Genomic DNA, 19,867 nt, shown 5'->3' with positions numbered 1-19,867 from the left:
GATACTTCTTTTACTCCTCATGCTCTGTGGGAAAGGGGCCTATGTGAATAAGGAGTGATCACAGCCTGTGGGCAGGGATTTTACAATGGTAATGAGCACTGCAATCACACGAGAAGCTGCTCTTTGGCTTTGTAATTTGATTTATAGTGTGCTCCTGCTCTTCACTTCTCAGGTCATGACTCTAGGTTCCTGCAGGGTTGGTTATTCCTTTGGCATTCGCAAGGTCTTTGTTTGTTCTGTACTGCAGTGAATTTTTAACCTTCTTGTGGTACTTTATTTCAACAAATCCTCTCTCTTAGACTTAGGGAAATGTCCATTGTGTGTTTTCCATAAGTCTCGCCTTATTTTTGGAAAAGCATAGTTGACTCTTACCTGGAAGAATGAAACAAGCACATACTTGTTCATTTTGTGACACAACAGCATTGTCAGAACAGTCTCTGTGGGCTCATGGCACTTCAGTATTCCCATGACAGGTTCCTTTGGGGTGGCTCCTGAAGCCCAGAGGGTGCCACCACTCCTGCATTCCCACCTCCACACAACACACAACCCTTGGATTCATCTGGATTCAGTGGGAGGAGTGGATGGGTGCGTGTCCCTGCTCTGGAAATCCCCTGCTGACTGCACACGACTGTTCTGAGCACAGGGGTCTCATCCCCCCTTAGGACAGAGAGGCACCAGCCAGCCCTTGTCCCTCAGGTACATGTGGCACTGCCAGTGGCTGTGTGCCCCCAGAGCTGCCCAAAACCTCCAGCTCCAAACCCAAACACAGGATGAGTAACTCTTCACTTTACTTTACCTGTCCCTTTTTGTAATAAAGAAATAGTCCCAGAAGTGTTGTTGAGGGGCTGTTCCCCCTTGCCCTTGGTGGCCCCATGTGCAGCTCTGCAGCTCTGCCAGGTGATGCTGCCCTGGAGATCACAAGGATGTGTGAGGAAGGACACAGTTCTAGCTGCCTTATCTCAGCTGAGTCAAACAGGGAAATGCTGTGCAGGAGAGCCCTCATTGCCCCTGACCCTCCCCAGCAATGCCCCAGCAATGCCCCAGCAACACCCTGCCTCTGTGGTGTAACCAGCCTTCAATTTTCTTCAGCCAGTCCCACCCAAAGGGGTGTCTCTGCTAAAATTCGGGGTCTCAGGCTGTCTGAGCATCCCAGGACCTGGAAGGGCCATGGGATTCCTGGCCCCCAGGAGCAGCTGCTCCCACATGGCTCCCTCGGGCACACCAGCTCCATCCCTCTTGACCTTCAGGGCTGTACTCTGGTGAGAATGAAATGTGCTATTTGCTGGTAATTGAGAAAGAGACCAAGTGTCCCATTCTGACTTCTGATAGACAAATCTGCTGTGAAGCAGTGGCTAGAGTACGCACACACCCCTATTTGATCTGCTTTTGAAATGTATTTATTTGCCCGTGGCCCTTGGAATGACTCTGGGACCCAGAAAGGAGTTGTCACTCTGGTGTGGGGACTCGGTGGGGCCCCAGCCCAGCAATCACTGCCAGGCTCTGGGCTGACTGGTGTTTGTGAAATGACATCACCTCCCCTGGCAGCACCTTCCTGGTGCCTTCTGAAAGGAAAGCAGCCTGACTCAGGGTTAAAAAAGGGAGTCTCTCATTTCCCAGAACTGTTTCTGCTCCATGACGTCACCCCAGTCCCGGGGTGGGAGGTGTAGGCAGTGGCTCTGAGCATGTCCCATGTCTCCAGGTGAGCTGCTCCACTTGCTCCTGCCCCATGTTCCTCTGCCAGACATTCCCTGGGTCCTGCTGAGACTTATCCCAGCAGGGACCAGCTCCAGCCCTCCCTTCCACTCTGATTCCAGTGAGACTGGTGGAGTTTGGACCATTTGAAGTTCCCTTGTCCCCAGGTGATGCCCATGGCAAGTTGCAGGGAGGGATGGAGGTCCCTTGGGCCACCCATTCCTAGATGTCTTTTGGGAGTCCCCTTTCCCCTCTGGAGGCCCAGGTCATGCTGGGGCCTGTCCTCCTGGTGCATGGAGCCCATCTGGGCTGTGCCAGGCAGGCTGTGCTGTGGTTGGACACAGCAGCACTGGCTGCTCTGCTGCAGTGTACCCCTTCCCAGTTTCAGATGGCTCTCCAAGGGCTCCTCCCATCCCTGCAGGAGCTGGGACACAGGCAGAAGGGTGGCAGCTGGGGCTGGTGCTGCCCTTCTGTCACAGGAATGCTGCTTTGGCACCTGGGCTGGGTTGTGCAGAGGCTCCTTGCACACCAGCCCAGGGGTACAGAGGGCTCAAGACTGGGGTCTAGCTTTGGGAAGCTGCATTTCTCTCCCAGCGCATCCACATGGCCAGACCAGCAGGGCACTCCCTCGCTGTTGGGTTTGGGAAAGGAGCTGCTGGCAGCAATACCCAACCCACCAGCCACAGCAACAAAAATAAATCCAGAGGTAAGATTTTCATCTTTGCCAGGGTGGGAAAGAGTGCTGGCCTGGGACTTGGGGAGACTCCATCCCATGCCAGAATCCTCGATGCTTGCACCAGGCAGGGAATGGATGTCAGGGTCCCCTCAAGCTGTGTCAGTGGGGCAAGGCTCCAGAAGGATTTCTCCTTGGGAAGCTCTCCCAGAAGGAATTCTGTGTAGCAGTGTACCAGCACTGCACACTGCTGGGGGCCAGGGCAAATGCCCCGACAAGGTTTGTTCCAGAACTTGGTAGCCCTGGGCACAGCAATCAACTCGTCTGCACCAGGCATGAGCCCTGGGACATGGGGTGGTCCTGGCTGCCAGACCATCCCCCCACTCCAGCACCCCACCAGGGCAGCACAGCCAGTGCCACTGCTCAATGTTGTGGCACCTCTGTGTCCCCACACACCCCAGGGAAGCTGCCTTACCTTGGAGCAGAGCTGGGACACGCTGACCACTGGTTCGTCTCCAAGGCAGCAGCAGAACACTGGCAAAGCCACGTGCAGGTGAGGCAGGTGGCACATGGGGGATGTGGCACACAGGGGATGTGGCACTCGGGGAGATGTGCCCCTGTCCTGGACACCACACCCCCGTGACAGGGCTGGTGCTAGTTGGGACTCATGGTCCAGGCAGCCCCACCAGAGCTGGGCAGCAGGAAAGGGCTCCGTGCCTGTGCAGTGTCGTGGCAAGGCTGAGGGATGTCATCACCTGTTTGATCTTCTTTGGGTCTGATGAGCCCCTTCCTTAGTTTATTAATTAGTTGGTGGTTGGGAGCTGTGGGAGTGTCCAAAGGCACCACGGGTCCCCAGGGCCACTCCATGAGTGTCCCCTCCTGACTCAGAGGCTTTGCTGCCTGTCCTGCTCCTCTGCTGTCCCTCACCTGCTGCAGCTCCAGTTCCTCAGTGCTGCAGCAGACACTGACCCCACACAGCTCCCACCCCATGGCCCCCATCCAGCCCCACAGCAGTGACCCCGTGGCTGCTGCTGACAAACCTGCTGTGACAGCAGGTGATGGAGCACCCGTGGCCTGTGCACTAGAGGTGACCGGGGGTGTGTGGTACAACCACAGCCAGAGGGGCATGAGCTCACACTGGTGTGAGCTGGAGGTGACAAGGTGCCAGCTCCCAGGGGACATGTCCTTGGCTCAGGGGTGCCAGTGAGAGCCTCCAAGTGGATTAACTTGAGCACCTGGGGCAGGTGACACCAAGCCCTGGGAGATTGCATCCTAACATGAAACAGGAGCTGAAGGTCACCTGTGAGGCAGGTCCAGGTCCATCTCAGGGTGTGCAAGAACCACAGAATCTCCTGAAATGGAAGGGACCCACAGGGATCATCCAGCCCAACCCCAGCCCTGCACAAACACCCCAACAATCCCACTCTGGACATCCCCATGACACTGGCACTTCACACACTGGTCTGCACTTCCACAGGAAATACTGAATTCCTTCTGTTATCTGGGGGCTCTGAGGGCAGTCTTGCACCCCGAAGCTGGGGCTCAGTGAGACCCCTCTCCAGAACCAGCATCAGCTGTGCACACTCCTGCCCTCCCCATGCCCCCATTTCCATATCTAGGAAATGGAGTGAAACACAAAGGCAATTTATATTCTTGTTCAAAAATACACACATCAGTGCTCTCAACATGGCCTTACAGAACCCTGTCAGCATACTGAAGTATGAAGTGCACAGGGAGGGGAGGGGGCAGGTGGAAATCCATGAGCCAGCTGCTGGGAAGGGCAGGGCAGGAGTCTGGGCTGTACCAGGAGATCTACAAAAACCCTCCATCCTCCAGGCAGCAGTTTTAGGTACAACTGCTTTCTAGGCAAAAATAATTTTATAAATAAGCCAAATCCTTCAACACATTTTTATTCTAAAATAAAACAACTGTCAAGCCCAGCCGCGCTCACAGCACAGGACAACGCAGGAGCTGAGGGAGCACAAACAGAGATGTGCAGCTTTTGGAGAAACGTGATGCTCTGCAACACGGCCGCGAGCCGGGGCACTGCCCCTGTGCCAGCCTGTGCCAGCCTGTGCCAGCCTGTGCCAGCCTGTGCCACCTGCCCGTCCGCGCGGGACAGCGCCGGGACAGCGCCGGGAGCAGCGCCGGGAGCAGCGCCGGGACAGTGCGGGGACAGTGCGGGGACAGTGCCGGGACAGCGCCGGGACAGCGCCGGGAGCGCCCCAGGGCAGGGAGAGCCCCCGGGCCGGGCTCAGTTCACGCGGCACGCCCGGATCATGAGCAGCTGCAGCAGGATGAAGACGGGCGACATGATGAGCCCGTACCAGAGCTCCCGCGTGTGCTCCACCAGCTTCTGGCACAGCAGCATCTCGAACACGAACTTGAGGCTGAGGATGGTGAGGATCCAGAAGAGCCGCAGCACCGCCAGGCGCTTCTCGCCGTCCTGGAACAGCCGCACGGACACGATGGTGGTGAAGTAGGTGCTGAGCCCGTCGGCGGCGAAGAAGGGCACGAACACGATCCACCAGGAGAGCGCGGCGGCCGCGCCGTCCACCTTGAGAACAAGCAGCACGGAGAAGGCGAGCAGCGCCAGCCCGTGCAGGAAGATCTCGAAGGTGGCGAAGCCGAGCCACTGCACGAGCTCGCGCAGCGAGAACAGCATCGTCCGGGGCTACGGCACCGGCACTGACACCGCTACCGATACCGGCACCGGCACAAGTCCCCAACCGGCCCGGCCCGGCCCGGCCAGGTCCCGGCCCCGGCCCCGGCACGGGCACCAACAGCAGCCCCTGACCCGGCACCGGCACCAGGCCCGGCCCGGCCCGGCCCGGCGGCGCGGGGCGATGGCGTCACGGGGAGACGCGACGAGAGGTGACGTCATCATGCGGGGGATCGGTGCTCAGGCAGTGCCGGCGCCTCGGCCTGGATGATTACGTCAGCGGGGATGTCGCACAGTGGTAACGTCAGTGGCGGCATGGGGCCGGTCCGTGGTGAGTCCCGCGGAGCGGCCGAGCCCGGCCGGGCCTGGTCCCGGGACTGGGGATGCTCACCGGCAGAGAATCCCCGGGGAGACCCTGCCAGGGCCTGAAGGGGCTCCAGGAGAGCTGCAGAGGGGCTGGGGACAAGGGATGGAGGAACAGGGCACAGGGAATGGCTCCCAGTGCCAGAGGGCAGGGCTGGATGGGATATTGGGCAGGAATTGTTCCCTGGCAGGGTGGGCAGGGCTGGCACAGGGTGCCCAGAGCAGCTGTGGCTGTCCCTGGGTCCCTGGCAGTGCCCAAGGCCAGGCTGGACACTGGGGCTGGAGCACCTGGGACAGTGGGAGGGGTCTCTGCCATGGCAGGGATGGGATGGGAAGGACTTTAAGGTCTCTTCTGATCCAAACTGGGTCAGACCTAAGTCTGGGATCCTGCAATTTTGTATTAATATGGATTTTACTAATATTTATTTGATTTCTTATCATTCTGTGGGCACATGGTGATGGCAGCTGTTTGCAGCTCAGACAGCTTCCAGGGCTGGATTCCCTCCAGGCTGGGCCCTTGCTCTGTCAGAGCCTGGCTGAGAGCTCCGTGTGTGGTCGCACCTCTGTCTGTCCCTGAGCCTCCAGGCTCTACCCCAGCCCCCTCAGGTGAGGGAGGATTCCCAGGGTGCACAGGAAGGTTTCACCAGAATTGGGGAACAGCCAGTCCTAGGGCTGCACTCAATCTGGGCTGATGAGGGCACAGTTCAGTGGGGCAGGATGTGGATTTTAGTCCCTCTCCTGTCCTGGCTTGGGGGGACAAGGAGTACAGTAGTGTCCCTGCTTATCCTCTTGGCTAGGACATGGGATCATCTGCTCAGTGCTGCACAGGGCTGGGAAGAGAGCCTTGAATTGCACTGCTGAGTGCCAGCTATTCACCACCCCTGTGCTGGCTGGGTGCTGTGTCAGCCCCTGGGGGTCAGTGCTGCTTGGCCCAGGAGAGCCCCAACTCTGCCTGCCTCCTCTCCCTTCGTTCTGGTGACTTTGCTGCTGTTGTCTTGCAGATGGCAGAACGGAGACTCCTTGTGCTTTTTGGCAGCCAGACTGGGACAGCTCAGGACACGGCCGAGCGGGTCGGCAGGGAAGCCAAGCGGCGGCACCTGCACTGCCGAGTGGAGGCCCTGGACAGCTGTGACGTGGTGAGGGGACACGGGGCTGCTCTGGGCACTGCTGCTCTGGGCACTGCTGCTCCTGCTCCATCCCCAGCAGCCCCACAGGCAGGGACACCTCCCATGGGACTGTGGGGTCATGGAACAAGCTGAGTTGGAAGGAGCCCATCTGGATCATTGAGTCAACTCCTGGCCCTGCACAGGACACCCCAGCAATCCCACCATGTCCCTGAGAGTGTTGTCTGAACACTGTTGAGCTCAGACAGGCTTGGTGCTGGTTGCTCCAAGCCTGTCCAACCTGGCCTTGGACACTTCCAGGGATAGGGATGGGGCAGCCACAGCTTGTCTGGACAACCTATGCCAGAACCTCATCACCCTCACAGGGAAGAATTTCTTCCTAATATCTGACCTAAACCTGCCCTCCTTCAGCTTATGGACATTCCCCCTCATCCTGTCCCTCCATCCCTTGTCCAATGTCCCTCTCCAGCTCTCTTGGATCCCCCTTAGGCACTGGGAGGGGCTCTGAGGTCTCCCTGGAGCCTTCTCTTCCCCAGACTGAATACCCCCAGCTGTCCCAGGGTGGCTCCAGAGCAGTTTGGAGGCTGCTGACTTGACTGTGCCGTGTTTATATCCACAGGCCAACCTCATCCATGAGTCTTTGGTGGTGTTTGTGTGTGCAACCACTGGCCAGGGAGACCCACCTGACAACATGAAGGTAGGATGTGCTCCTGCCCTGTTCTTTTATGTTCCTGCTGCAGAGCTTTCTATCCTGAGGCAGCTCGAGCAGGGGTTGTTTTTGTTGGGGAACTTCACAGCAGCACCAGTCAGATCCCAGGGAACATGAGCAGGGAGCTGCTGAGGTGATTGCAGGGGGCACTTCTGCAGAAAGCCATGCTCCCCACTCTGCTAGGATTCAGGAGGCCCCAGTGGTTGGGTGAGCAGGGGTGCAGGGACAAGCAGGCAGGAAGGTGCCATGGCAGCAGCAGGACTGGCTGGCTGTGTCCCTTGTAGATGTTCTGGCGGTTCCTGTTCCGGAAGAACCTCCCTGCTGGCTCCCTGTGCCAGCTGGACTACGCTGTGCTGGGCCTTGGGGACTCCTCTTACCCCAAGTAAGCACCTCTGCAGCTCCTGGGCAGCTGCTCCTCACTGCTCTGACAGTGGCTGGACAGCAAAGGGGGTAAGGGGAGACAGAGTCTGATTCTGAAGCAGCAGCTCAGACAAAATGTAATTCCCACCAGCCTTAAAAATCCTTGCCCCACGGTGTTCCTCCTAGCCCCCAGGAATTAGGTTTCTGCCCTTTTCCTTCCTCCCAACCTCACCAAGGATGCTTTGCTGCAGTGGGTCAGACTTCATGTGTCAGTCTTTTACCACAGCTATGGGCCAAGGCATCAGGAGACATAAACAGAGGTGGCAGCCAGCCAGCCCTGTTGGTCCCAGGGTGTCTCCCAGAAGATTGTTCCTGTGTGCCTCAAAGAGCTGTAGTGGGAGGGATGGGTGTGCCTGAGCTCCGTGGGGCAGTGAGGGGCTGGAGGGAAAGAAATGTTCTATGCCCTAGGGCACAAGCTGACCTGAAAGGAAGCTGGACCTCTCCTTGTCCCATCTCTGGGCTGGGCACAGCCTGTGAGGGCCAGCAAGTGGCACCCAGCTGGTTCTGTGAACTGGCACAGGCTGGAGCACAGGCTGGGCAGGACATGGGCCAGCTCACAGTGCTGGCTCTGCGGGTATACTGCTCTGGTGGCCCTGGCAGCCTGTGCTGGTGCTGTGGCAGTGCCTACTGTGCTGCTGGAGCAGCCCTACCCTCTCTTATTCTCTGCTCAGGTTTAATTTCGTTGCAAAGAAGCTGCACAAACGGCTGCTCCAGCTAGGGGGCAACCCGCTGCTGCCAGTGGCCTTGGGAGATGACCAGCATGACCTGGGGTAAGAGCCCAGAGGAGGAGTGGCAGGGGGCTCCCCAGGTGCCCTGCAGCTCTGTCCTAGGGGTGATGGCAGGGCTGTGTGCTGCTGCTGCAGCTCTCTGGGAATGTGCTGATACCTGCTCATAGCCCTCTGTGCCAAGACCTGGGCCACCTGCTTCTCCAGGGTGTCCCATGACCCCCAGACCTGTTCAGAACAGGGTATGGCTGTGTCACACAGCCCTGTGCCTGCAGGCATTGCAGCAGCCTCAGCTGTGCTCACCTGGCATGGGCCAAAGGCTGTGGATGGCTCAGGCACTCACAGGTGCTCAGGGACTGGAGATCCTCTTCAGTGGCTGGAGAGTGAATGAGTGCTTGGAATGGCTGAGACATGGTTCTTCCCAGACCTGAAGTTGGAAGGGAATAGTGTGGGGTGACTGTAGGGATGGTTGTTGGGCATGTGCAGGGTAGCAGGGCTTGACCCAGAAGGGATGATGTTGCTGCAGCCTGAATTTCTCACTTGCAGGCCGGATGCAGTGGTTGATCCCTGGCTCGTGGCCTTATGGGACAAGGTCCTTGCCTTGTATCCTCTCCCTCCTGGCCTTGAGATCATCAGTCCCGACGTGCGGTGAGTGCAGAGGGTGAGCAGGCACTGCTGGGGCTGCTGGGGTGAAAGGCTCTGCTTCCCTGGCTGTTCTCCAGAGTGGAGATGTGCTCTGCTTGGAGCCGGAACACTCCCCACACAGCTTCTGGTGTCCCCGATGTCCCTTGTGCTTTGGCCACGGGTGGCCCATTTCTCTCTAGATGGGTGTTCCTTTGTCCCCTGGGGGCTGTGACAACTGCTCCAGCCAGGTTCTGCCCATCTTACTGTCCTGATGTGCCTCTGGCCCTGGCAGAGTGTGTGTGCCCAGCCAGCCTCCCCCTGCCTGCTCTGGAGCCTTTGGGATCTCCTCCTGGCAGTCTCCATTGCATTCCCATTGACACAGATCAGCTCCAGGGGACAGGGACAATGGCTGGTAGATACAGTGGGACACTCCAGGCCTCTCCCTGCCTCTGGTCTTGCAGCAGCAGAGGAGTGTGGCATGGTGGTAACCCTGCTGCATTGCTCTCCTCCCCACAGCCTGCCACCCAAGTACACCCTGCACTACCTGCCTGAGGAGTGCCCACAGCCCAGGAGTGACGTGCTGCAGCTGGCAGCCCCCCAGGCTGCACCCAGTGAGCTGCATCCCTTCTCTGCCCGCGTGCTGTCCAACCAGAGGGTCACTGCTCAGTCCCACTTTCAGGATGTACGGCTCATCGAGTTTGACATCGCGGCCTCAGGGATCACGTGAGCATTTTCCTGACTCCCCCGAGCTCTGCTGTGTGGGACCAGATGTCTTGGAGCCTGCCCTCCTCCTCTGCTGCCCTTCCTCTCTGGTACCTGAGGCTGCAGTCTTGTGGTCATGGTCCCTGTTGCGAGTGCCCATCCATGGAGTGGGGGATCCTGCCCATGGACCAGCTCCCTTTGCCTGTAGAGCAGTTGGTGGCACTGGGAATTTGCCTCCCCTGGTGTGGGTGCTGGCCAGGGTGGTGATGTTGTGCCTGTGTGTCTGCCCTGTGGCTGTGCTTGGCAGCTCCTCCTGCTTCCCCAGGTTCAGTGCAGGGGATGTGGTGATGATCCAGCCCCAGAACTGCCCTGAAGATGTGCAGCAGTTCTGCCAGCTCCTGCGCCTGGAGCCACACAGACATTTTGTGCTGGAGCCCACAGAGCCTGGTAGGTCCTGCCTGCTTCTCCTTCTCCTTCCTGCTGAGACAGGGCATCCCCTAAGCTCTGGCCCAGCCTGGAGCTCTCCTCTTCCTTTGCTGCAGACCTGGTTGGGAGTGTTGGGTGGATGCAGGGCACCTGCCTGTCCTTCCCTCCAGTACTCTGTGTGTGGATCCTGTTCAGGGCCAGTGTGGCTGGAGGAATACAGCAGTGCCAGGTTCCACGTGGGCCTTGTGCCTTGGCAGCCCCAGCACAGAGTGGGGAGGATCCTGCAGCCTTATCAGCCCCAGGCCCACACTGGGAATCCTGTGCTTCCTTGCATGGGGTGTGCAAGCCCCCCCCCCTCTGCCTGTACCCCAGGGACTTCCTGAGGGGATCCTGCAGCCACAAGCTAGCACAAGCAACCAGAGGAACGCCTTGGAGGCCCCCCAGAGCTCTTGGTGCATTTGTGGAACTGGGAGAGTTTTTTTCCTGGCCCCTAAGTGCCCATTCCACCTCCAACTTCCCTGTGTCTGTCCATGGTGGAATTTCTGCCTGGCAAGCAAACCCAAGAGAAATTCAGGTTGCTTGTCACACCTTTGGGAGAGATGTGGGAGACAGGGACAGGCCTGGCACATGACACTGCTGGTTATGTCCGCTGCCTCGTGCGCAGGCTGAGCGGGAGCCATGTGGATAAAGCATTATCCCAAAACCCCTACCAAAAGTAAGGGGCAGTTGAACACCACTGACTTCCTCTTTTGCAAACTTGTGGGCTTGAAAAGCAAACTGGGGAGAGCAGGGTGAGTGAAGGCCCATGGTGGGAGCAGGGATGGGTGGAGTTAGCTCCAGTAACACATGGGTGGTGCTGCAGGCAGCAGGGGTGCCCTGGTCTGGGGACAGCAGGCATGCAGGTGCTGGCCCTGAGCTGTCCATCCACTCTGTCTTGCCTTGCAGGCACACCCCTTCCTCCTCTCCTGCCACAGCCCTGCACCATCCAGTACCTGGTCACACACTACCTGGACATCTCCTGTGTGCCACGGCGCTCCTTCTTTGAGCTGCTGGCCTTCTTCTCCACGGATGAGCTGGAGCGGGAGAAGCTGCAGGAGTTCAGCTCAGCACAGGGCCAGGAGGAGCTGCACAGCTACTGCAACCGGCCCCGCAGGACCACGCTGGAGGTGGGGCTGCCACAGGGCACACCTGCCTGGGAGGGCTGTGCTGGGCTCAAAGCACACAGGACAGTTAGCCATAATTTCTTGGCTTAGGAGATGAATCTACTTCACCCACTTTCTGAAGTGCCCATGGATTTTCATCAGCAGTTAAGACCAGCTCTAGATCCTCGTGGGCTCTTGGGTGGGGGCAGAGGGCAGTGAACAGGGTGGCTGGTGCTCACTGGTGCCCTGTGTGGTGCCTTCGGCCAAGGTCAGTGTGGTGCAGCTGTGTGGGACAGCCTCTGGCACCCTGAGAGCAGGCAGGATGCCTTCTGGGGGTCACCAGGCCTCACCCTCTTGGCTTTGCAGGCCCTGTGGGATTTCCCTCACACCACGTGTGCCATCCCAGCCGATTACCTGCTGGACCTCATCCCTCGCATCAGACCCCGCGCCTTCTCCATCGCCTCCTCCTTGCTGGTAAGAGCTCAGCCCTTCTGGCCTCCTTTCAGACTATGAACAGAGGGTCTGGCAGGGCCTCTGCTGACTGTGGGTACAGATGTCTCCTGGAGCCTCCACAGTCCAGCCAATTCCCTGCTCTGTGCTGATCCTGCAGCAGCCTGATGTGCTGGATGCAAACTTCAGGGCTGTGCCAGCCTTTGGACTAGGAGACTTGCTCTCCTGCAGCCCTGCAAGTGCCAGGACTGCCCCAGTACATCTCAGAGGTCTGGTGTTTCTGTCCCTGGGAGCAGTGAGATGTGGTGCCACCGGAGTGTCCCGGGAGCTGGGTAAGGGGGAGTGCTGCTCCCTGCTCCTGCCGAGAGGTGGCAGTGGGACCGGCCTGGCTGCCTGCAGACTCAGCCCATGCATGACTGGATTTGTCCTCCATGGGAGCCTCTTGGATTGGACAGTCACCACTGGTGTTGCCAGCTGTGCAGAGTATTCCTGTATTTTCCAGGAAAACCCCCTTCCCCATTGGGAAGGTTTTGAGCAAGGGTGTGCTCCGTTGTAAGTGGCTGTGCCAGACAAGGATGGGTGTCCAGGCAGCTCCTGGTGGGAGCTGGGCACAGGCTCTGTCCCTGGAGGAGGTGCTGGGCTCTCTGTGAGGAGCTGTGCTGGGTGTGTGCTCATGACTGTGTGACACAGGCCCACCCTGAGCGGATGCAGATCCTCGTGGCTGTGGTGCGGTACAAGACACGGCTCAGCAAACCCCGCCGTGGGCTCTGCTCCACCTGGCTAGCTTCCCTCAACCCAGAGCAGGGTAAGTGCTTGGACTTTGGGAAAAGCCTGAGTGCTTCCCACATCACCCAATGCTCATCCCTCAGGCCCACGATGGAGCTGTGTGGGTGCAGACCATGTGCAGAACTGCCTGGCTGGAGCACCAGCTCCATGGGAAGCACACTAGCTTAGCAGGGTGGTCCTGCTGTCCTTCCTCACTGCCCCCCATCCTCGTCAGAGCACAGTGTTCCTCTGCAGCTTACCCTGAACTCCTGGATTTCTCCTAGCTGCTTTACCTTGCTATCCCACTGTGGGTTGCTCCTGGTGTCCTGGAGCTGGTAGCACTCTGGCTGCTGGGCACCTCCAGTCCCATAACCACAGCTCTGGGAAGGCTGTTCCCTTCTTTCACAGAATCATAGAAAAAGCTGACTTGGAAGGGATCCATAAGGATTATCAAGTCCAAACCCTGGCTCTGCACAGTCACCCCAACAGTCCCACTCTCTGCATCCCTGAGAGCCTTGTCCAAATATTCCTGGAGCTCTGGCAGCCTTGGGGCCTCTCTTACATCCAGCCAGGTTGGGATCTCCAGCTTGCCTCCACCGCTGTGTTCCCTGGCATAGGCTATGTGAGGAGAGCCCACAGCCCCACAGCCCCACAGCCCGTGTGCTGGGGGCTCTTGCCTTGCTTTGGGCTTCACTCTTGCAGAGTTCTTGCAGAGGGAGTGCTGAGAGTGCTTTTCACACACACACAGAGTGTGCCCTTGGTGCCAGGGGTGATGAGGCAGGTCTGTCTGTGTCTTTGGAGAACCCTGGAAGAGCTGGGTGCCCACTGACCCTCTGCAGGCACAGGGTGCTGGGGGTGGGGTCATGCTTGTCAGTCTCTCTGTTTGACAGGTGATGTCCGGGTGCCTCTTTGGGTGAAGAAAGGAGGAATGAAGTTCCCAGCTGACCCTGCCACCCCTGTGATCATGATTGGCCCTGGCACAGGGGTGGCTCCTTTCCGAGCAGCGATACAGGAGCGGGTGGCACTGGGACATAGAGGTGAGGGATGGTCCTGGCAGGCACTCAGGATGCCTCTTGCTCAGTCAGGTCTGTGTCAGCACATGGAAGCATGGACTCGGGGCTCAGGAGGGTTCCACCAGGTCAGACTTTGCTGTGTTGAGCAGAAGCAGGCTGAGCTCAGTTATTCACAGGCTGTTCTGCAGGGCAGCTCCTTGGGTTGGGTCAGGCTCTGCAGAGGCTCTTACTTGGCTCTCTGAGAGTGAACGTGGGTTACTGAGCTCAGCTGCTGCTGCAGCTTGTCCCATTCTCATTCCCTTGACTCAGGGAACACTTCCTGGGGAACACTTCCTCCCCTCCTCCTTTTTCAGCAACCAGGGGCTTCTGGTTGCCACAGGTCACTTGACTTCATGCTTACATGGCTCTGCAGGCTGGGGCTGTCAGCCAGGTGGCACCAGCAGTGCCTGGCACTGGGTGTTCCCAGCACAGCCCTGCTGCTCTGCTCCTGCAGGGAACTTCCTCTTCTTCGGCTGCCGACACAGAGCAAAGGACTTCTACTGCCAGACAGAGTGGGAAGAGCTGGTGACAAAAGGCCTCCTGAAACTCTTCACAGCCTTCTCCAGGGACCAGGTTAGTGCCCAGAGGAGGAGGGTTAGTGCAAGAGCATCTCAGGCAGCACTGCTGGAACTCTGCTAGTGTGTCTGTCCCCTGTACCTGTTGGCATGACCTGTGAAGGGTCTGGTGAGGTGGAACAGTGGGCACCTCACTCCCCCACACACCTCCATGCTAGTCAAGATCTCTTGCCCTGCAGGGATGTGTCTAGCTAAGTTGAGCTGGAAAGGTTGCTGGGACAAGGCTGGAGAGCAGCAGAGCAGATAAGGCATTAACCAGCCTTGTTTGGCTGGACCACGTGAGTGATGAAAGGCTCCCAGGCCTCTTGGAGGGTCACTAGGCAATAACTTCTTGGTTATGTACCACCCTCCTCATGGTGTTCCTCTGAGCCCTGGCTGAAGCTGAGGAGCTTGGCCTCTGTTCCAGCTCTCTCTGAGTCCCAAATATACAAAGGAAAGAGCCCCATAGGTATGAGCACACCCACAACTCAGCCCCTCACTTTGCTTCCTGCTTTCCCAGGCAATGTCTCTGGTGGGCAGCCCTCATCTCCCCTTGGGGCTGCAGTGCTGCTAGAGAGGCTCTCTGAGCTGTGGATTTATTCACTGGCTTCTGTTTCACTGTCCCTTGATGGCACTGAAAAGTCAGCCTGGCTTTGGTTCGAACACAGATGTGATAAAAAGGGAATGGGGATCTCTCAGTAGCTCAGCTGCACCAGCCCCAGCCCTTTGTCCTGGCTGTGTGCATGTGTTGATGTGAATTCACTGAATTTTATCAGTGAATTTTATGCACTCACTTGTAAGGCAGGAGCTGGGTGCTTCTGTGAAGGCTGTCCAAGGTTGTGATGAACTGGTGCAGCACTGCAGAGGGTTTTTGAATGACCAGTGAAGGGACACATGCTGCTCTCTGAATCTGGAGAGCAGCCAGACCCTTCTGCTCTTACTGACTGTGAAGGGATGGGACTTCCATTGGAGTATCCCCTCTCTCCTCCTGCACTGGCCAAAGCAGTTTGTCACCAGAGTCCTCTGCTCCCAAGGCAGAGTGTGAGCACAGCCAGGTGGGATGAGCCACACTGGGCTGTTGTGCTTTTGGCTTCAGGAGATACCACAGCCTTTAACTCATCAAAGAGTTTGTTGTCAAAGACCAGGTGAGGGCTGGGATGCTCCATAGCTGAGAAAGGTTTTTCTCTGCTTTTGCAGTGACCTCCTGTCCCAGCACATCCCCCCACAGTGCAGGCTGCTCCGAGCCAAATGTGGGTGCCCTGAGACACGGTGACTCCAGTTTGTCACGGGTGCTCTGGTTTCCAGATGATGCCTTGGAGCCCAGCCTGGCTGGCAGGGCCTCTGGCAGCACCGTGCTCATTACTGTTAATGAAGCTGAGGCCAGCTGTGCTGCTGCTGCTGAGGGCAGTGCCCAGAGTGTGCCCAGGCTGAGCTGGCACTCCAGGGCCATCACCAGTGGAGCTGTGGGACCCACAGTGAGCAGCTCCTGTTCCCACACAGGGCCTGCAGGAGCTGAGCCACAGCGAGAGCTGTGCTGCCTTTGGGAGAGAGGGGCGTGGGAAGGAGGCTGTGCTCAGCTCAGCACTGTGCAGGATTGGGCATGGCCTTCACCACAGTGTCACCTTTGTCAGGGAGCCCTCTGGGCAAGCAGTGAGTTCAGGCATGTTGGCAGTGGTGTTGCCTTGGGAAGGAGCCAGTGCTGTAGGCAGTTGCTTGGATGCTCGAAGTCTTGTGAATTAACCCTTTAGGAACTCTCCTGTACTGGGCTGTACTGTGCCCAAAGCCAGTCCCCATCCAGTCCCTAAGCACAGTGGAGGGGCAGGGACTGGGACTGAGCCTGTCCCTCCAAGCTTTCTGTCCTTCCAGGTCTCCAGCAGTCAAGGGTGCAGGGAAGGGTCTCTGTCCTATAGCAGACTTGGCCCAGTCTGCCACAGACCCTCCTCTGCCTCTGCTGGGAGAAGAGGGCAGGAGGGAAGCCCTCACAGGGCCTCCTTAGGTCATGGCCCTGACCAGTGGACGCCCCAAAAGATTTGGGGGGCTGCTTGGGTCCCAGTGTTCCCCATTGAAGCTCCTGCTGCTGCACCCATCTCCCACCAGCCCATCCCAGTGCAGACATCGGGTGTGGGACTCCTCTTCCCCTCATTGGTCATCGATCCAGCTGCTTCTTCCAGTTCCAGGGGGCTGTGCTGCCTTGAGCTCCTGCAGACAGCCCCTGAGAACAGTCCTGAGAGCAGGAGCTGGGACTACTGCAGAGCTGGTGGGCTCAGTGCCTTGTTTCCCTGCAGGAGGAGAAGGTTTATGTCCAGCACCGCATCCAGGAGAATGGGAGGCTGGTGTGGGAGCTGCTGAGCAGTGGGAATGCTCATGTCTACCTGGCTGGGTGAGTAAGAGCCCTCTGTGCAGGGCTTGGGGGAGCAGGGCTGCACATTTCTGCTTCTTCACCTACCTGGAGGCATTTCCTGGGCTCAGCTCTGTGTTGTAGAGGGGCAGCCCATTCCTGCTGTCTGTATGTCCTGCTCCAGGAGCCCTGAGCTGAGAGGGATGCTCCCATACCCCATGCTCCCATTAGGAGGGGCACAACTGGAACTGGTAAAGCTTCTTCAGCCAATGCCCTTCCCATCCTCTGACCCACAGCACATCCACACCCAGGAGAGGCCTGGCTCCTGCACAGCCCTCTCCTCCAGCAGTGGATGAAACTGGAGAAAAGGCCTGTGTGGCACCTCTGGCCTCTAGTGTGGGCAGGATCCCCAGTGGTGCCAGGGCTCAGGAGCAGGTTTGTGAGCCTGGGCACATTCTGTCAGGCTCTTTGCACAAAGCTGCCTCCTGGGGAAGGGACAAGCCCTGTTGTGCCACAGCCAGTCTGGGCAGCACAGTCCCTCACCAGGTGCTTGTTTGGGGCTGGTTGCACATCTGGAGCTGCTGGCCAGAAGGTAGGGTTTTGGCCTTTGGGGTTGGAGTGTTGGCAGCTCTGCTCTGAGCTCTGTGCCCGTGTCCTGGGCAGAGCCCTGGACCTGCCTGCCCTGCGGGGAGAGGCTGCTCCCTGTGCCCAGGTGAGGCCTGGCAATGCCCTGGGCTGCTGGAGCTGGGCAGAGCCTGCCCATGGTGCCTGTGCACCCTGTGACCTGGGGAGTGCAGCCTGGGCTCGCCGTCCCCCCACAAGCAGCGATTTGCAGGAGGTTTTTTGCTGCCTGTCCTTCATTGAGATCAGGAACTCCCCTGGCGCCTTGCAGGGTGAGACTGGCCTCACTTGCATTCCTGGGAGAAGGAAATCTGTGTTTACTGCCCAGGCAGTGGAGGCTAGGCCATCCCTCTCTGTCCTTCACTGCTGCAACACGGGCTTCCTGGGGCCTCACCTCAATTGGGGCATTCCTGCCCTTGGGTCTGGGGTTTGGAACACTTGGGACTTGGCTGTTGTGCCTCCATCCACAGCCCAGATGCTGAGACTGCTGAGCTGTTTGGTCATGGCTTTATTCTTCTTAAATTCTGTTCCTACTTTTTGGTTCTGATGGAGATTCCCAAAGAGAATCAGTGTCCTGTAAGAGCAGGGCACAGCTGTCGCTATGGCAGATTGTGGTGGCCATGAGGATGGTATTTTGGACATCAGGGTTGCTCTGAGACTCCTCTAGTTGGTGGCTTTGTCTGTGGTGTAGGGTGTACCCTGAGCCCCCATTAGATAGGTGGGATCTGAGAAGTCTCATCCTCCCTGTACAAGTGACACTGTGCTGATTGCAGAGGTACACTGTTCCTCGCTTTCATGAACAGCCACAACCCTGCTAGAAGGCTCCCAAGATCACCATGCCCCTCCCTGACCCACAGACTGAGCTGTCAGTGAGGTACCAGGCAGGAAAGTGCAGTGGGTCGATCCTGTTTTCCCCCAAATTCAGTTTCATCCAGACTGGGCGAGAAAGCTACGAAGGAGTGAGTCTGAGCTGTGTGACCCTGAGCAGCAGCCCTGGGCCATAGGACACTTGTTCCTGCCTTCCCTTCTCAGGCCAGGTGGCTCTGGCAGCCAGGGCTGCATCTGCTCTATCATCGTTCCTGGCTTCTCACTCACGGGCAAAAAGGTTGAAAATGTCTCTTTTTTAGAAAAAAATATAGCTACTTGACATGTTTTCCATCATAAGCCCAGCTCCATTATCTTGTACAGGCATATCAGTGCCTGACACAGAAACAATGCAGACTCTTCCAAAAAAAGAAGACCTCCTTTCTGGGTATTTTGGGATGTTAATCAGCTTCAAACACAAGTCAGAATTCTGCCTTGTTCTTGGGAAACAGCAAGGACGTTGCCAGCTGCTCGTGCCAATTGGAGCAGGCTGGGAAATTTTTATTAGATTTTTTTTTTTTTTTGTCGCACAGGCAGTTCATCAAATGAAATTCTCTCCAGGAAAAAAAGTCTGAATTTCTGATTTCCCCTAAGAAATAATGGTGCTTGAAAGTGCTGAGTTCTATTTGGGTATTTTCTATGCAGGGGCTCAATGTTTTTCCAGCATTTCTCTGATTTTGAGGTTTGAACTGGCTTTGGTTCCAAATGTCACCATCAAACTAATCATTCTGGATTTCTTGAGAGCAGGCAGCAGCAGCATGGGAGCAGCTGCTCCTGCCCAACTGAGGATCAGACATGTTTGACATTGAGTGATTGCAGGAGATGAAAGGACAGGTTCCTGTCCTCCTGCTGATAAATTCCAACCCTGGCATGTTGTCTGTGTCTCTCTAATGAGGATGCTGGCAAATGGAGCTGTGTGGGGCTGGTGTTTGGGCTCCTGACCTGGGGTGCTCCTTCCCCGGGGTCTGTGGCCCATGGCTGTGTTTTTGCCTGCACGTGCCCGTGCTGAGAAGCCCTGTGGATAACAGCCCTGCTCTCTCTGGAGAGGGAGTGGTACGAAATGCCTCTCAAACCTGTCATTTACCCTGTGCCAGGCAGCCTGTGGCAAGATGAGGTTCCCACTGCCCTGTGGTGGGCTTGGGCACGGGACTGCTGATTCCTGATCCGAGCACTGGGGCTGCTGCTCTGCCCCCCATATCCCTGCTCGCCCTCCATTGTGTCCTGCTCTCTCCCAGGAATGCCAAGGAGATGCCAGCAGCAGTGGCCAAGGCCCTGCAGTCAGTGTTGCAGCTGGAGGGTGGCCTGTCCCCCTTGGAAGCAGAGGAGCATTTAACAGCCCTGGAACGGTGCCAGCGCTTCCAGTCTGAAACCTGGTCGTGAGCCTGGCTCCCTGCCTCCCCCTCCCCACAGACAGCCTCAATAAAGGACCTAGCAAAGGGATCTGGTGTCTTTTTGGGCTGGGATTATCCCATCCAGGATGGGGCTGGGTTTACCCAACCATCCCCTCCCTGACAGCAGCAGGGCATAGCAGTGGGGGGAACCCTTTCTCCTGGGGGGTTTGGTTCCCTGTGCCCACACCCCACCAGAGCAGGGTCTGGAGCTCTTGGAGGTGTGCTGGTTGGCTTTGGCATGGGACTGATCTGCCCCAGGGGTCCCTGTGTGGGGTGGGTGGCACCCAGGGCATTGCTGGAGCCCTGGCAGTGGCAGTGGCCGCTGTTTGTGGCAAGGCCAGGGGAAGGGGAAGTGTTGCATGGGAGTCTCTCCACCCCAGCATTACTCAGCAGCGTGTGCTGCAGGAAGAGGCTGCCTGGACAGACCTGTTCCCCTTGTCTCCAGTGGCCAAGGCCAGCAGGGGCAGGCACAGGAGGAAGCCTCTGCTGCCAGTTCATCATCCTGAGCCTGCTGAGCTCTGAGCTCCAAGTTCCATCTGCATCTCTCCTCCACCCCATCCTGGGCGTTGC

The 19,867-nt window shown here is 57.8% G+C and overlaps 2 protein-coding genes across 3 annotated transcripts in view; one reads left to right on the top strand and one right to left on the bottom strand.

Annotated features, from left to right (window-relative positions):
* The window catches only part of NDOR1 (NADPH dependent diflavin oxidoreductase 1), a 145,681-nt gene extending 126,341 nt beyond the window's left edge, over positions 1-19,340 (top strand). The window contains exons 1-15 of one of the 2 annotated variants that reach the window (XM_079324087.1): positions 5,163-5,358; positions 6,392-6,526; positions 7,134-7,211; positions 7,508-7,605; positions 8,315-8,413; positions 8,915-9,016; positions 9,509-9,715; positions 10,020-10,141; positions 11,066-11,286; positions 11,629-11,736; positions 12,403-12,517; positions 13,368-13,514; positions 13,984-14,102; positions 16,369-16,463; positions 19,142-19,340. In XM_079324087.1, coding sequence (XP_079180213.1) covers positions 6,392-6,526; positions 7,134-7,211; positions 7,508-7,605; positions 8,315-8,413; positions 8,915-9,016; positions 9,509-9,715; positions 10,020-10,141; positions 11,066-11,286; positions 11,629-11,736; positions 12,403-12,517; positions 13,368-13,514; positions 13,984-14,102; positions 16,369-16,463; positions 19,142-19,286 — 1,791 coding nt within the window. In that variant the 5' untranslated portion in view covers positions 5,163-5,358 and the 3' untranslated portion in view covers positions 19,287-19,340. Of the gene's footprint in view, positions 1-5,162; positions 5,359-6,391; positions 6,527-7,133; positions 7,212-7,507; positions 7,606-8,314; positions 8,414-8,914; positions 9,017-9,508; positions 9,716-10,019; positions 10,142-11,065; positions 11,287-11,628; positions 11,737-12,402; positions 12,518-13,367; positions 13,515-13,983; positions 14,103-16,368; positions 16,464-19,141 lie in introns of those variants that run through there. The other variant, XM_079324088.1, reaches the window with a different exon arrangement.
* Positions 4,611-5,191, bottom strand: TMEM203 (transmembrane protein 203). The gene is made up of 2 exons (XM_079324106.1): positions 5,163-5,191; positions 4,611-5,053 (listed from the first exon to the last, which is right to left on the bottom strand). Exon 2 carries the CDS (start codon positions 5,028-5,030, stop codon positions 4,620-4,622), a length of 411 nt encoding a protein of 136 aa, XP_079180232.1. The 5' UTR covers positions 5,031-5,053; positions 5,163-5,191; the 3' UTR covers positions 4,611-4,619.
* Positions 19,341-19,867: the final 527 nt, after the last annotated feature.

This window comes from Erithacus rubecula, assembly GCF_903797595.1.
Source record: "Erithacus rubecula genome assembly, chromosome: 21".
Lineage (NCBI taxonomy): Eukaryota > Metazoa > Chordata > Aves > Passeriformes > Muscicapidae > Erithacus > Erithacus rubecula.
This window is presented reverse-complemented; position numbering and strand designations above follow the sequence as displayed.

Coding starts and splice junctions, on each gene's coding strand:
- TMEM203 (XM_079324106.1), bottom strand. CDS start 5,030: ATGCTGTTCTCGCTGCGCGAGCTCGTGCAGTGGCTCGGCTTCGCCACC.